The 17,740-nt window shown below is 48.9% G+C and overlaps 1 protein-coding gene across 1 annotated transcript in view; it reads right to left on the bottom strand.

The window, feature by feature from the left end:
• LOC129382865 (uncharacterized) overlaps positions 1-17,740 on the bottom strand; it is a 65,038-nt gene that overhangs the window by 22,181 nt on the left and 25,117 nt on the right. The window contains exons 8-9 of the mRNA XM_055067089.2: positions 16,177-16,296; positions 14,811-14,927 (exon numbers count right to left, since the gene is read on the bottom strand). Of these exons, the coding sequence (XP_054923064.2) occupies positions 14,811-14,927; positions 16,177-16,296 (237 nt within the window). The remainder of the gene's footprint in view (positions 1-14,810; positions 14,928-16,176; positions 16,297-17,740) is intronic.

Here is a 17,740-nt window from a genome sequence, read left to right as displayed (position 1 = left end):
GCGTACTCCTGGATCATCTCGACGGCGGCGACGGTAAGCTTCTGCTTCGGCGGCACGCACCTCTGGATTCTGACGGCGACGGCGCTGGGCCTCTGCTCTGGCAGCTCGTTTAGCAGCAGCAGCAGCAGCAGCAGACGGAGGACTTCCATCGGTCGTCTCGCTCATGGCTCAGAAAGAACTGGCAGATAATTTCGCAGTGGCGAACGGCAGCGGCAATTTCGGCTCGGGCGGTGCACATATACAGATCCGCCGCCACCGATCTGGCTCTCTGATTGCCACCGCACAGGGGTTGCATTGGAGGAGGAGCGAAGAAAGGAATTAAGTTCGAGCCGGCGCTTTGACAACCGGAGACTCGCAGGAAGAGGGGGGAGGGGGGCGGCGTGTACACCCAGCGGCAAACGATGGGGGCAGAAGCGCGCGCAGCAAGCGGACAACACGATAAAGGGAGGAGGGAAGAGATAGCAGCGACTGACTGATGCCGCTGACGCTGATAGTGAGTCAACCCCAGCTGCGGAGTTGGTTTCAGGGACAACGCCGCCGATGCCGACACAAACAATATGATACCCTCGCTTCCGCAGCGCTAAGAACCAGGTCTAGCCGTGGGAAGGTGGTCACGTATTCGTCGACGTGCCGGGGCCTACGTGAAATAACCGGCGCGTCGGCAACTGAAGAGCACCCTATCCGCCACACAAGAACAGGGGGGGGGGGGACCCTTTCCTCCTCTTTCTGCATGGCGGCGACGGTGTTCTATGCAGTCACGTTATCTTGACTCTCTAGCGGCGTCAGCGGCATCCAGCGGTGTCAGTCGGTCGCTGCTAGCGCTGGGGGGATGAAAGGGGGGCGGAGCTGGTTACGAGGCCGACGACAACGCCGACGACGACGCGAAACCCAGGAACGGACGCCAAAGAGCTGCGCTCTAAAACGCTCTTACACGAGTTGTTCGTGAGAGTGAACATTGAGGGGGTTAACGTTTCATAAGTGCACCCTGGGTTATAGGGATTCCGTGATGGAGGGCTCCGCATTAATTTTGAGCGGCTGAAGGACGGTACGCGAGCGAATTCGCATTCGGCCTCCGTAGGGATGTGGCCGCCATTAACGGGGATCGCACCCGCGACCTCGTGCTCAGCAACACGCACTCCATAGTCACTGAGAAGCCGTTGCGGTTGTGGACACGTCATAAGCGACGATGGACGGCCCATGGCATGGAGCACTTATGAACGAAAAAGCTATGTGAATTCGGCCCCTCGAAACGGCTCGGCGCGTTGTAAGTGACTGCGAAGATATCCGCCCAGCCAGAACTTTAGGGGAACGGCCACCTTCCAGAATAACTGTACTTCACTCGTGCTTAGGGCGTTAACTGGCCAGTGTTGTAGATTAGAAAGCGAATATCGTATTGCTGCTGGAAAAAAAAATTGGCAGTTTTGGCCGGAGTACGAAGCATTGACAGACATCAATAGCAAGGTTTGCCATTGCACTTGAACTCTTCTGGCGGTGCCTTAACTTAGCACGGGGACCCGCCCTGGTTGCTCAGTGGCTATGGTGTTGGGCTGCTGAGCACGAGGTCGCGGGATTGAATCCGAGGCGATTGAGCGGAGCGGTATACGTCCACTCGACTTGGTCGTTTCTTGCAGCCAAACGCATGCACTCCACGTCGCTGGAGACCCTCTGAGCGTGGGCGGCGCATGCGCAGTCGACAGCGCCACGACACGGTGGCACCGAGGACGTGAACGTGCCTTGGGCGTCCGCACAATTGCTATCGCAGTAAACGAAGCCGAGAACGCATCTGGACGGGATCGTCACAGATATAGGTAAGCAGAGACAGGCAGATTGCCTGTTAACCTACATTGCCGTAGGTTAACACCGTCTCGCAAGCAGCTCATGCAGGCTGGGTGGTTGTGGGCAGCTACCCGATTCAAAGGGTATGCCATTAGCGACCATCGCCGTCGTCATAACGGGGTTAAACGGCGAGAGCGCATTTTACCAGTCGTGGTGGCTGCATCAGTCGCCTGCTGAGCGCGAAGCTGTGGCTTTCATTCTTTCGTTATTGATTTTTCAATGATATTACCGATTGTCCTATGGGCACAGCTAAAAGCGAACATCCCTGACTGGGCCCGGCCACCTGTACAACAGCCGCAGTCTGGCAAAACGACAGAAAGGTACTTAACAGAGAACACATTAAATTTGCTTGTTTCTAAATAGTTTAGGCCAACATGAAACACGAAAGAACATACGTGAAACTTGTTGTACTCGAAGGTTAACATTTGTATTAGCTTTCTGATAACGACAATTTCTTTATAGACTTTTTAAATATTTTTCTTGGAATTCCAGAATTTAGGAGGTGCCTCACTGTGGGGTTTTGATTCAGTCGAAACCTCAGCAGTCATGAAGGCACTACGGAATCAGGGTGTAGATGAGCCATATGTAATGACACTGGAAGATATCTATAGCGGTTCCACAGCCACCGTAATCCTCCACAAAGAAAGCAACAAAATCCCAATAAAGAAAGGCGTCAGACAGGGAGATACGATATCTCCAATGCTATTCACAGCATGTTTACAGGAGGTATTCAGAGACCTGGAGTGGGAAGAATTGGGGATAAAAGTTGATGAAGAATACCTTAGCAAGTTGCGATTCGCTGATGATATTGCCTTGCTTAGTAACTCCGGAGACCAATTGCAATGCATGCTCACTGACCTGGAGAGGCAAAGCAGAAGGGTGGGTCTGAAAATTAATCTACAGAAAACTAAAGTAATGTTTAACAGTCTCGGAAGAGAACAGCAGTTTACGATAGCTAGCGAGGCACTGGAACTGGTAAGGGAATACATCTACTTAGGGCAGGTAGTGACCACGGATCCGGATCATGAGACTGAAATAACCAGAAGAATAAGAATGGGCTGGGGTGCGTTTGGCAGGCATTCTCAAATCATGAACAGCAGGTTGCCACTATCCCTCAAGAGGAAAGTGTATAACAACTGTGTCTTACCAGTACTCACCTACGGGGCAGAAACCTGGAGGCTTACGAAAAGGGTTCTGCTGAAATTGAGGACGACGCAACGAGCTATGGAAAGAAGAATGATAGGTGTAACGTTAAGGGATAAGAAAAGAGCAGATTGGGTGAGGGAACAAAGGCGGGTAAATGACATCTTAGTTGAAATCAAGAAAAAGAAATGGGCATGGGCCGGACATGTAATGAGGAGGGAAGATAACCGATGGTCATTAAGGGTTACGGACTGGATTCCAAGGGAAGGGAAGCGTAGTAGGGGCCGGCAGAAAGTTAGGTGGGCGGATGACATTAAGACGTTTGCAGGGACAACATGGCCACAATTAGTACATGACCGGGGTAGTTGGAGAAGTATGGGAGAGGCCTTTGCCCTGCAGTGGGCGTAACTAGGCTGATGATGATGATGATGATGATGACACTGTGGGGTACTAAATAGAATACTCAGAAGTCGTGCTGCCAATTTTTATCTCCATATGTTGTTCTGCAACGTGGCTTTACTATCATAGTTTTTCTGAAGTCACAGTGAATAAAGTATATGTTCTGACAGGGACCTTTGTCTGGCCCAGAAATTCCGTGCATCATCCAGAAATTATCTATGCGTGTGAAGTCGAACTATTTTTAATGCTTCATATTTGCTATAGTACAGTTTAGTGGACTCTTAACGTCCCAAGTTTCCTATTGCACGCAGTGCCCGCTTTCGAAGCGTTTCAAGAGAGTTACACTTGATTGGTGCAGTTGTGGACCAAATTAAGAAGCAGTAAGTAAATGGAAGATATGTCGCATAAGAGCACTGTAAGGTGTTGTGTTTTACATTTATTGGTTGCAAATATTGCAGGTAACGCGAGGAGTATCATTTATGAGAACATCTACATGCGGTAACCAATAGACGTTTTCATGGAATATGATTCCCAAGAATTTAACTGTTTATGCCTGTTCGAAGTTGACTTTTTGAAACTGTAGATCTATAGTTGCGGATAAAATATCGTTTCCATGGGTTTGAATACCAAATAATTTGTCCTGTTTTTGTTTAACTGCAGTTTATTGGCGTTAAGCCAAAAGTTCACTTGCTGTAACTGAATAGTAGGTCGCTGAAAAGATTGTGTGTCTTTGCAGTTGAGAAGAACTCGTTGATATCAGCCGCGTATAATGCTGTCACGTATTGTCAAGTATAATATTGACAGTACAATATTAGAACAGCCTTAAGTACTCAGAATACCATTAACGTACAGTAAGTATAACAATTGGTCATAATATGTACCCTTGTGTCACAATGTATTTAAGCCACTGTATTTCAGAACTAACGCCGGTTATTGCAGTGTGCAACGTTCTTGATGTGAGGTAGCTAATAATTAAATATAAAGCGACGCCAAGGATTCCATAAAATTGTAGCTGTTTTAAAATATCATGGTATTGCACGTAATCGAAGGCTTTCCTGAAATCGCGAAAGATAAAGTACTACGAGTCAGCATTCGCTCTGCTACGTAGTGAAAAATTTGTTCGTTTAGTTTGAATAAAGCGGTTTCAGAAGAATTACTCTTGCAGAAATCATATTGATCACGTGCTACTATTTTGTACGCGTTTAAGAACACGGATATTCTTCCGTTAATAATTCGCTCAGCAACTTTCTAGAGAACAGAAAGTACATAGATTGGCCTGTAGTTTGTTGACTCATTAACCGGGCCATGGACAACAGTCATTCGGGCTAGGTTTATTTTATGTGGGAATACCCCGTTGGAAAGGTTATAGGCATGTACGAGAGGTATGCTTGCAATTTCGCAGACGGCCTTCAGAGGCTTCACTTTTATCTCATCTGCACCAGAAAGAAGCACATCTCATCGATAAGATTAACGTTAAGCTTTTATCGATAAGGTAATGTCCTCTATATCGCACTGATCAGTGGCCACCAAGAACGCCGTATAACAACATCCACTTACTCTACAGGGTGTCCATGCCAACTTTAGCCAAGGTATTAAAATATGCCGAAGCGCTATAAGAGGACGAGACTGAATGCATGTCTTTAGTAATAGTTTGAGCATGTCACAGTATTCTTTTATTGCGCAACTATATGGACACTATAGGCGCATTTACACTGTCATCGTCGGCGTCTGCGTGATGTACCGTATAACGTCCACGTGCGATAACACCATGGCCGCGCGCCGTACGCTGTAGGGCGAGTGAAAGCGTACGAGGGCGAGCCAATGATGGCGGCTCGGTCTCTCGCGCGCAAGGGAGGAATGCGCGAGGAGGAAGCACGCCGTCTTCCATCGCGCGTGATGCACTGGGGAGAGGAGGGTTTGTAGTACGCCCCCTCCCCGCCAGTGCTGAGCGCGGTCGTGCAGCCCTTATCTTGAAAGCGATCTGGGATGAGTACAGAGTCTAGGTAGGCCGAGGGCTCATAGCTTCGTGTGCGCTGTGTTCTTGCCGCTTAGTTCGTGCTGAAGCGAGAGGCAGCACGAAGGTCTATGCCCTCGCTGCTATTGCCGCTCTTGCTCAGGCCAGCGTTTTGACAGCGAGAGCCCGGAGTCATCGAGGGAGATGTGTTCATGTTTGCCTGTGCCCGCGTGACACTATGCTTGTTAATTTAGTTAGTAAGCGAATGCTGGCAAGGTTATACGGCCGATAAAACTAGCATCCTTACTTCGTACAGTTGTCTACTAATTTGCTGTCGCAGTCGATGCTTCGCCTTTCGGACGAAACTGCGTCTTTATGTATTTTTATTAATTGCATACTTAGTCGAAATCGATTAGCCGAATACACAAGTCTTAGGTTCAACGAAAATGTTTCAATAGGAAACTTGTAGAGTGCTTCAGCAAACATCTAATTGAGTAGCTTCTAAATTTATGCCTGTTACGTAATATTTTTTTTCTGCGCTTTAAAGAAAGCCCGCAAATTTATGTAACGGAAGAAAGCACGGGACATGCGCCCTTTTCTGCGTATATAAGCATATATTATAGGAATTAACTGTTCGTTCGATTGAAATGCAGATATAACCTTGGCCATTGATAGCCATAGAAATGCAAAGTGTTAGCTTTGGCTGTCAGCGGCACTGGCTATCGCTCCCATGGGCCAATCTTGTACGCATACACAATCATCTAAGAAAATGTTCAGGAGGATGGCTGCCTTGTTAGCTTTATTGGAGATGCAACGCGCGCGTAATGCGGAAGAATGCGGGTTCGATTCGCACCTGCGGCCAGTGGCGTAACAACCTCTCTCTCTCTCTATATATATATATATATATATATATATATTGTAACGAAGAAGAGTAACCTGCCTGCGCCACAGCACCATCGCTACCGGCATGAGCTCGTGGTTGCTGTCGTTCGCCGAACGCTTGTGACGGCTACCCGTTCGCGCCCGTTGCTAATAAATCTCTTAGCAAGTGGTGGACGTGCTGGGTTTCGACCATGGACCCCGGAACTCGGGAGTCGCACTCTACACCCCATCATGCCCGACGACGCACGCACTCCTCCAGCTCCTCCAACGGCGCCGGCCACCTTGGTTTGTGCCGGTGCCTTGCGTCAGCGAGATCCCCCTATCTTCTCCGGCACAGATGACAAAGACTTTGAAGATTGGATCTCGTCTTATCAGCGAGTGAGTGCCCATAACCAACGGAACGACGTTACCAAGTTAAGAAACGTCGCATTCTATCTTACGGATGTTGCCGAAACTGTGGTTTCTAAACCATGAAGCCGACCTAACATCGTGGTTGGTCTTCAAGACCAACTTTACCCAAGTTTTCGGTCGGCCTGCAGTAAGAAAGCTTCGTGCAGAACAGCGTTTGCGCACACGATCCCAAGAGGCCGGAGAGAACTTCACGAGCTTCATTGAATACATTGTCGACCTTTGCAAACGGGTGAATGCGTCGATGCCAGAGGAGGAGAAGATCAAACATATAATGAAAGGTATTCAGGACGACGCGTTTCAAATGTTATTATCGAAGAGTCCTCACACTGTCGCTGAAGTGATAGAATTGTGCCAGAGTTACGACGAGTTGCGCAGGCAACGGCGTGACACCCGACGTCCCACCCCGCCTGCCGACTCTCTGTCAAGCCTTGGAGTCGACGACAACCACGCTCTCTTCATAAAAATTCAGGAATTCGTTCGCGCAGAGGTCGCCCGCCAGCTATCTTTGATATCTTCTGTCCAGGAACCACCACCTGCTTTGCATCCTACGATCCGTGACTTCATTCAAGAGCAAGTATCTCAAGCAGTTCCTCCAGCCGGTGAGCAGACACGAGTCACGGCTCCTCTCACTTACGCTGAAGCTGTTTCGCGATCTCGTCCACAAACGCCCCTGCCGCCCTCTATGCATCGACCACCGACATTTTTGCCGCCATCTATGACGCTACCCGACCGACAGCATTTTCCGAATCCTCAACCACGACCCGGACCTTGCCCCCACCAGTGGCGCACCTTCGATGACCGCCCACTATGTTTTGCTTGCGGTGGTGCTGGTCACGTGCGCGCCATTGTCGTCGTTGCATGCTTCCTCTTCAGAACATCCGGCGAGCGCCACCTTTCCCCGCTCCGTTTTCCTCTTCGCCTTCCAGCCTTCCTACCTCTTCCTTTTCCCCTGACCGCCCAAGCGCCTCTACTCGCCGCTCATCATCTCCCCGTCGTCGCTCGCTTTCTCCGATGCGGCGCCGTCCCGTGTCCACCTAGCAGGAAAACTGATGGCCGCAGTTCCCGAGGCACGAACGGCGTCCACGTCGCAATGCCCAAGTCCTCGTCCCTCTCCAGCCAACCTAATTCAAGTCTCTGTCGAAGGAATCGCCATCCTGGCGCTTGTAGATACAGGAGCCGCCGTATCCGTCATTTCCGCCGAACTCCGCGGCACACTACGAAAGGTTTTGAAGCCTCTCTCCGACTTCTCCCTTCGAACCGCGAACGCTCAAAATATAACGCCTCTCGCTGCCTGTACTGCTCGCGTCTTCATTCGAGGTCTACTGTATACCGTCGAATCCGTCGTGCAGCCCTCGTGTTCGCATGACATTATATTAGGCTGGGACTTTCTTGCAAATAATAACGCCGCTATTCACTGTTGTCACGCCGAACTCGAACTTTCTGCACTTCCCCACGTCGAGACTATCGAAAACGACCGTTCTAGTGTTAAACTCTTTGTTTCCGAAGACAATTCCGTCCCTCCACGCTCTTCCCTGCTTGTGCCTGTGTCGTGCGCCGCTCTTTCTGATGCCACTGTTCTTTTTACGGCCTCTGAGGTGTTCATTCGCTGCCGATGTTCTCCGCTGCCCTTTGCTCTCCTTACCCTTCACTATGGTGTCACGAAAATGGTCGTCGACAATCGCACGGCCTGCCGCTTAGCTTTATTTCATGGTGAATGCCTAGGCCTTGTTCAACCGGTCGACACCTTTTGCATCTTTGACGCTCCAGCCGTTTCTACTTCTGCGGACCTTGGCGCACTTATTTGTGACCTTGCGGTTGATCAGTCACTCCTCGACGCTTTCCGCTGCTCCATCGACGATGGCACGTCATCTTCAGAACGAACCCAGCTTATTGCTCTCCTGCAGAGGTTCAGCGCTTCTGTCGACAGCCATGCTTCCGGTTTGGGCCGCACATCGACCGTTTTTCACCAGATAGATACCAGCAGTCATGCACCTTTACGGCAGCGCCCTTACCGAGTATCCGCCTCTGAGCGCCGTGTCATTCACCACCAGGTTGCTGACATGCTCAAGCGTGGCGTGTTGCAGCCTCCCAACAGTCCCTGGGCATCAGCGGTCGTCCCCGTGAAGAAAAAGGATGGCTCTATTCGATTCTGCGTCGACTACCGACGTCTGAACAAGATAACGCACAAAGACGTTTACCCGTTACCCCGCATCGACGACGCCCTCGACTGTTTGCAGGGAGCTGAGCTCTTTTCTTCGCTGGATTTACGTTCCGGATACTGGCAAGTCCCTTTGGCACCATCTGATCGACCTAAAACAGCAGTTGTAACACCTGACGGATTGTACGAATTCATCGTAATGCCCATCGGCCTGTGTAATGCTCCAGCCGCTTTTGAGAGAATGATGTACAATAATTTACGCGGCCTCAAATGGAACACATGTTTATGCTAACTGGATGACGTAGTTGTCTTTTCCGCTGATTTCCGAACCCATCTCAGCCGTCTCGAGCAAGTTCTGAAATGCCTTACGAACGCGGGACTTCAACTTAACTTGAAGAAATGTCGTTTCGGCGCCCGAAAGCTCACTATTCTTGGCCATGTTGTATCGCAAGACGGCGTCCTTCCGGATCCAGCCAAGCTCCGCGCTGTCACCGACTTTCCGCAACCAAAGAAGTTAAAGGAGTTTCAAAGTTTCCTTGGTTTATGCTCATACTTCCGACGTTTTATTCGAAATTTCGCTTCCATAAGTGCACCCCTGACAGCCCTTCTAAGTGGCGACAAAGAACTTTCCGCTTGGTCGCCCGCCTGTGATGACGCCTTCACGAAATTACGCCGCCTGCTATCCTAGCCACCTATCCTTCGCCACTTCGATCCTGCTGCGCCCACAGAGGTCCACACCGATGCCAGCGGCGTCGGACTTGGCGCCGTACTCGCGCAACGAAAAGCGGGGTTTGATGAATATGTCGTTGCCAACGCGAGCCGAACTCTGACAAAGGCCGAGGCTAATTACTCTGTTACAGAGAAAGAGTGGTTAGCCATTATTTAGGGCCTTGAAAAATTTCGTCCTTATTTGTATGGTCACCCTTTCGATGTCGTGACTGACCATGACGCCCTTTGTTGGCTGTCTACCCTTAAGGACCCATCTGGCCGACTTGCTCGCTGGGCCCTTAAGCTACAGGAGTACGACATCCGCATTCTCTACCGTTCCGGCCGCAAACACACGGACGCTGACGCCCTTTCTCGCTCACCGGTCTCCGCTGACTGCGCTTGCCTATCCGCCCTTGAGCCCACACTTCCATCTCATGTACTGCGCAACATGCCGTCGGAGCAGCGCAAGGATCCCTGGATCAGTGCTCTCATCAGCATCCTTTCTGATCCATCCACCTCTTCACCATCTCGCGCTCTTCGCCGCCAGGCTACCCACTTCTCCATTCGCGACGGCCTTTTTTATCGTCGTAATTACCTCTCTGACGGTCGCAAGTGGCTTCTCGGGATGCCCCGCCATCTCCGTGACCTTATCTGCGACGCTTTCCACGCAGACCCTCAGTGCGCACATGCCGGCCTCTTCAAGACCTATGCTCGACTACGCGTCCGATGTTATTGGTGCGGCATGTATAACTACGTCAGAAAGTGCATTCGCTCCTGTGCGCAGTGCCAACGCCGAAAATTACCTCCCGGACAAGTCTACCCGTCACAACCCCTTTCCTGCCCTAGTCGGCCCTTTGATCGTGTTGGTATGGACATATGCGGACCGCTACCCTCCACTCCAGCAGGCAACCGCTGGATTATTGTTGCAGTGGATCACTTGACCCGCTATGCTGAAACAGCTGCTCTGCCGACTGCCACCGCCCGCGACGTTGCATCGTTTCTGTTACGACATTTCGTTCTTCGCCACGGGGCCCCTTGCGAACTTCTGAGTGATATAGGCCGCGCCTTTCTTTCCGATGCTTTGAAGGCACTACTCGACGAATGCCGAATCGCTCACCGCACCAGTACAGCGTACCATCCGCAAACTAACGGCATGACCGAGCGCTTCAACCGTACTCTTGGTGATATGCTCTCCATGTACGTCGCCTCTGATCATTCAAACTGGGACCAAGTTCTCCCTTTCGTGACGTATGCGTACACTACTGCGGCCTAAGCAACTACTGGTTTTTCCCCTTACTTTCTCCTATACGGACGAGAACCTTCTACTACACTCGATACCATTCTTTCATATACACCTGGCGCGTCCGAAAGTACTCCGCTATCTGAAGCTGTTCGTCATGCCGAGGAATGCCGCCAGCTTGCCCGCTATTTTTCCACCGAGGACCAGTGGCAGCAGCAATCCCGTCAACCTGCCGGCCGTTCTGCACCAACTTTTTCGCCTGGCTCTCTCGTATGGCTTCGGGTACCCGCTACTACACCCGGCCTCTCCTCAAAACTTGTCGCAGAATACCTAGGACCCTACCGCGTTCTGGAGCAAACGTCCTCCGTCAATTGCATCGCAGAGCCCCTCACGTCATCGACGGACCTACGCCATCGCGGCCGCGAACTTGTCCACGTATCTCGCATTAAGCCGTACTACGACCCAATAGTAGTCTCTTCGCCTTAAGCCGCCAGGATGGCGCGTTTTTCTGCGCAGGGCGATTGTAACGAAGAAGAGTAGGCTGCCTGCGCCACAGCACCATCGCTACCGGCATGAGCTCGTGGTTAATGTCTTTCACCGAACGCTTGGCACGGATATATATATATATATATATATATATATATATATATATATATATATATATATATATATATATATAGAGAGAGAGAGAGAGAGAGAGAGAGAAAGGCGTGGACCTTGGCCTGCAAGCTGTCGTTGCAATACATGCCGCCTGGGATCGCTCTGCCGTTGCTATCCTGTCGGCACTGATGCCACGACAACGACGGAAGCTGTACTACTGTAAACCTGTATATAATTTTCCCTTTGACTTCTGCAGTACATGATCGTATGCTTTACCACAAAGCTTGACACGGACGATTCCTGCCAAGGGGAGTGCAGCGAGCAAGCCGGGCAAGAGGTTTAGCAATTTTAATTGGAGGTTATACAGAAGTTGATGTTCATGATCGGGCGGAGCATACTCACAGCGAGCCCAGGTGGCATGTACTATGAAGATCACCTCCCTTGGGGAATACCCGATTTTTGACAGTTATCTTTGTCAATGACAGAACTGCTTATCAATCACAGATTATGAACCATTACAGTCTAACGACGTCAAAATTTTCTGAAGTGTGTCGCTGAAGGGAGTAAAAAAAGTGACTAATGTTATCGCTAGAACTATTAAGTAGATTTTAGGTGTTTGGAACACCCTAATATAAGCTAATGCAATGCAAATCATTTACCTGGACGTCTCATTTTGGCCTAATGCCCGTGCAGGTGAACGAAGTCAGTAAATTTAAAAGCAGGGAGTACAGGGTTTCACTTTTACTAATGGATTTACTACAGTGAGGGCGCATATTCGTTGTTTCGAATGTGAATAGTTGATGTGTAATATTGTAATCGTATTTGAAGATGATCCATTCGGTATTTTCGAACATCGAAAGTAACCAAATATTTTCCAGCAACCGACTGTTAGATTCGGGTAACTATTCTTCACCTGCGGAACAAAAAAAAATATTGCAAATTATCACAGGTAAAAGTACGACAAAGTTTTTGAAGCAATGCAGGAACAAAATCGCTAAGGCGAGCTTTGTTTTCGGTTTATGGTGGAAGTGTGGCGCTAGTTAAGATATTTAGGTTGGAACTTGTACGCATACATAAATACCCAAGAATGTGAACGTGGGACCAGCCGGCGGCCCCACACAATTCGCAGTGCAACGCGCGGGTAATGCGCATGTTGTGTTGATTTTTCCTCCATTTTGTTCTAGCTTGTAATTTTTGCCGCCCCCCCCTCCCATTTCAATAAAAAAACGACAAATAATTTCCTTTATGCTTTCCTTTTCTGCATCATTTGTTCGTGTCACATGGTTGGGACTAACGAAAATGTGCGAGCGTTCTTACAAAAGTGGCGCCCTTACAAAATCGGGCCCCTCGGTTTCACTTCTTTTCGTCCAATATATGACAACCGGTTACCTTTGCTTCTGGTTTGTCAATTAGTCTTTCTTGCAGTCTAGTGCTAATCGGTGATGTTTTCCTTTTAACCTACAGGCCATTTTTGTCTACGGCACACTAATAGTTAATTAGCTTTTTGTTTTCCTTTTCCGTTACTTCTGATATTCCGTTAGGTTCCCAGTAGAACCAACTTCTGTAGAACATGCGTGTTGTTAACACGGCGATCACAGTTACTCGAGCTTTAAATAAGTGAAATACTACATTTTCACCTTTGATCTGCCTGGTAACCGTCGTGGAGTAGTGATTGGTTCGAAAGCGGTGAAAAGCGTAAACGGTTTTTTTCAGACGCGCGTGAACGAGCTCAGCCGTTCCGATATGTAGGCCTTTTTTTTACGCATTCGATACGTCGTATTCATCTGCTGTGCTCTAAATCTGAATAAAAATTTATTTCATTTGGTTTTGGTAAATTAGCTTCCTGACACGCTTGCGCACGCCTACAAATCGAATGGATTTAATGACACCACTGAACCCGCAGCATTTAAATGCATCGAAATAGGTTTTGTAAGTAATAAAGAAACATCGATTTTGTGAGCACAATGTGAAGGTTATGACGACCACTGTGCTGCGAAGCACAATCCCACTGTGAAGACTACCAATGTGATGGCAACCATAACTGAACCGTAGTCAGGGACCGCAGGCGTCGTACAGAGAATTTCGGCGGCTTACATGTGGCTTTTGGATAATAAACTACGTTTCAGAAGGTTGTTTTTGAAGCAACATTCCTGACTTCTAAGTCGTTAAGTTATCGTCCATTGTTCATTCAAGTAACTAAAAAAGTAGCTGATTGCTAAATAGAAAACTTTTTCGTAAACAGAAAAGAATGCCGCTGTAACTCGTGCTACGAAATCGCTGAAAAGGCAACGCTGATCACGTACCAGTAAAATAAAAAAAGCATATCTGATTTTGTTTTCAAACATGGTTAGTTTAGGTAGCCCCAAGAAACAGGGGATGATGCAAGGGATGGTAGGTTAATCTTGTTTTGGACTGCCCAACTTGCAAGGCGCGTCCCACAGGCAGCTCGCACCGCGATGTACCGCAACAATTCTGCTTAGTGAGCCCGGCCGAACGTCGTCTGCTACAGCACGTGGGGCCCGGATGACAATCCTGGCCACCCAAACGAGGGATACGTTATAAAAAAAAAGTACTTATGTGGGTTAAATTCTGAGAGGAAACATGGCATCAGCTGTTGTTTCGTTGGGTTTTCCAGTGTGCAGCCGACAGTGCCCGCTTTCAAAAGTGTGTGTGTATGAGTAGTGAAGCAGGGGGGGGGGGGGGGGGGGCAAGTGGCCTTTTTCGCCCTTTCACCTCTTTTGACTGTACAGGGGGGTGATGCACGCCCCCCCCTCCCCACCTCGGTAGGTACGCCTATGACTAGGATGGTGTAACGCGGGTACAGGCAAATATAAACATATCCCGCTCGATGACCACAAGCACTCGCTGTCACAACGCTGGGGTGATAAAGGGCGCCGGTGGCGAGAAGCGAACGTTTCGTACTGCCTCTCGTTGCACGGCGAGAAATACTTCTCCGGCCAAACAAATGCAAGTAGTGCTGAAAGTACCGGGAACCTCAGTTGCGCTATTGAGGTTCCCAGTATCGCAGAACAAGTAGCCCGAATCAATTCCTTCATCAAATCTTGAAAGATTACTGCAGACGTCTAGAGGCGAAGAAATTCACCAGCTGGAACCGAGCACACTATGCGAGCTATATACGTAGACCGGTGATTAGTGTCCTTAAGAACCAATGTGGCCGAGACTCCGCGCGCAGCTGGCGGAGTCTCTGTAAAACGGCTTTCTGTAGACTCCAGGGATCTTGGTCGAAACTCCAGGCGCCTTGTTTTCGGTTTTGAAAAGCGTGTGTGTTTGGGTGTGGGTCAAATGGTCTACTTTCACCCTCATTTATGAGAGTAGGAGGCAGGTGCCCCGCCCCCTCCGGTTGATACGCATATGCCTGCGGCAAGTTGTCTTGTCCGCCTTCGCTTCCCGTTGCCCATTTCTGCGTGTCAAGCAACCGTAGCGCGTAACTGCCCCACGTGGAAGACATGCGTGCTCACTAGTTTTCGAGCAGCACCCTGGCGACGTAGTAACCGAACACGGCGGACGAGGAGGCCACTGCCGGGAGCACCACGCACTGCCACTGGGCCGCGCTGAGGCGGCGAGTGTGGGGCACCCTGCGTCGGCGGCCCAGCAACGAAAGGCCCTGCTTTAGCGTCAGTCGGCGACACGTAGTTCTGCCAAGTGAAACGTCATTTATTCGACAGGATAAAGTGGTCTCGTGCAAACAAAGGAAACCACAGCTGGTCGGTCAGAGCAGCAGAGTGGGTGCGAATATTTAAAAAAAAAGTGAGCGTGTTTCACGTTAGCATACGAGTAGATTATAAGGTTGAACGATCGTATTAGGCGCGACATGTAGTACGTATAAAATATTTTATTCAACGTCCAAGCAGTCGTACCACAAGAAGCATCCGAACAAGTTCCTAGATTTATCAGGGTCCAGCATCAAAGTCATCAGGATAAAGATCAGGGTCGTAGACATCGGTGTCCAACAGTGGCAGCAGCCACTTTTGTGACGCATCATCTGACAGACTGGACGATTTTAACGCACTTGCGTTTCCCACTTCAGAGAAGGGCCGTTTGTCGAGATTTCCCAAACGCGCGGATAACAGCAACGAATGTGTGTCTGTTATCCGCGCGTTTGTGTTTCTTGATTGTGCTTTTATTGTGATCCATTAAAACAACTTTTTTTTGGAACATATAAGAGCACTTCCCGTTGGGTCGTGCAATATGGTTGTGCAGCAGTGGCAGAGCGCCCGTGTCGCAATCGTGTGGTTCTTAGTTCGAAACCCAACTAACGATTTTTTTTGTTCATGTTACCCATGCGTTCGAACGTTACGTTACAGGAAGCGCCGGATTTATAGCTTCGCATAGTACAATATAAATATGTTCTCGATATAGAGAGGGCCAATTTACTGAAATTTTCTTTCACTCTACTATGTAATTAAATGGGTCAACAACTATGCTAGTCTCGCCAACAGCTGTTAGAGGTTGGAGGGTTAGAGGTCGGTCGACAATATGCAACAATAGAAAATGATCCACTGAAACCTCTGACCGAACATGAAACAGAATTGGGACGTAGTTGTTACATTAGTGCAGACTGGGTTGCCGTGAATGGAAGTTTTATTCTGCGGCTGGAACAAAAGCTTCAAGTGCCTGGGGTGTCTTGGAAGCCAATAGTTTCCACTGCAAGCTATTCCGAACATTGCATCTTGCGACAGTACATAAAGATATACTCGCACTAGGTTATAAAAAATATTTCAGCGCACTCTTGAAAACCTAAACGTACATATTTCGTTCATTCAAATTGTAGCCACAGGCAAAATATTCTCTTTTACTTGCTGACGGTGGTCGTTTTGCACCCACCGTCGATCGTAGTCGATCATGAGGTGGTACTCCGGGCTACCGATGAACGTCGTCATGGAGACGAGAGAATGCACCAGTAGCGTGCTGTACAGCAGGTAGCCCTCCAACTTGGTGTAACGCCTGCATCACGAAAGCAGCGCGTTAGCACACGATATGCGTGAAAACGCCGAGAAGTGAACTTGCAATTAGCGTGCGTTGTTTGATCGCAGGATAAGTTGACTTAATGGTGTACGAGCAATGTGCAACACAGGACAGTGAACGCAAATGCACTGACGGGACTTCATTTTTGCGGCAGGGATGTGCCTCTCCGCTGACACATTGGTTCCTCTTTTCATGAAATGAGGAAGCGGGAATAAACAATGAGGAGTCACTCTCGCGAGGGTTCCGACCCCTTAACGATACGACTGCAAACTACTGCAAAACCCGTTCAGGATAACAATAGGCTCCGCAGAGAAACCTCCGTCGCACAAGAGCCCTAGTTAATTACTAAACCACAATATTCAGTTCTAGGACAGACAGCGAAAATTGTCAACGATAAAACGCCTACCGTTAGTGCTTTTGCATACTAATCGCAATTCTGGCATTCGCGACATGCTGATACAGCCGAAACCCAGCAAAGGTGGTGACAGTGTCAATAAAGCGAGAGTTGGACATCATTAAAGAGGTCTGTTAGGTAACCAAGAGAAGTAAGCTTCGTAGTTGAAGAAAAAAATATAATGAGCAGAAGATCAAACCCTACACCACTAAGCGCCGAGATCACTGGCTCGGAAAAACAAAGGACTAGATTTTCGATCCTTAGTTTTTCAATATCTTTTCAATCAATCAATCAATCAATCAATCAATCAATCAATCAATCAATCAATCAATCAATCAATCAATCAATCAATCAATCAATCAATTTTTCTTTAGTTAAGAAGCTTGCTTTTCGATGATGGCAGTCCCTGCGGGACTTTGCAATGGAGACTGGCCTGGCCAGCCAGATCTAGGCTTTCAGGGGCGGGTGGGCCTTGGTGTCGCCGTCTGAGGCAGCGAAGTCACTCAAAGTAGAGCGGTTTTGGTTAGGGGATGCAAGCCACACCCAAGTGTTGGGAGACGCGAAACGCAGGGGGTATCAAAGAACTCAAAGGGACGACAAAAGAACTCGAAGGGTCAACAACACGATTCGGTTGTGGCTTGGGTCTCCTAGCCTAGAACTCTCCAATGCCTCGTCTTCAGCAGCGGTGGTAGTGTTTGCCCTGTCACTTTTTCTCTATGTCCTTGCCAACGCCCCGCACCCCAGCATAGGTCACAGAGCCATTGCTTCTTCAATGAAATTTCTTTCAATAATTGACGGATATGTCGACTAGAGGTCGCTATCTGATTATTTGTTTTAATAATTAAGTCCGGATTATTTGGGCAGTCAATGCGGTGATTCAGCGTTCAGTGAAGGCATTAGGAACAAGCTGCATCACGAAAGGGCCCATTGTGAGAGATGTGCAAGAACAAAACGAAATGTTGCACAGCGAACGTATGGTAATATCAAATGCAAGCATCTTATGTCAAATGCCTTCAAGGAAGATTTCAG

Source organism: Dermacentor andersoni, chromosome 3, assembly GCF_023375885.2.
Source record: "Dermacentor andersoni chromosome 3, qqDerAnde1_hic_scaffold, whole genome shotgun sequence".
NCBI classification, from domain to species: Eukaryota; Metazoa; Arthropoda; class Arachnida; order Ixodida; family Ixodidae; genus Dermacentor; species Dermacentor andersoni.
Note: the sequence above shows the minus strand (reverse complement) of the source record. Positions and strands in the feature narration are given on the sequence as shown.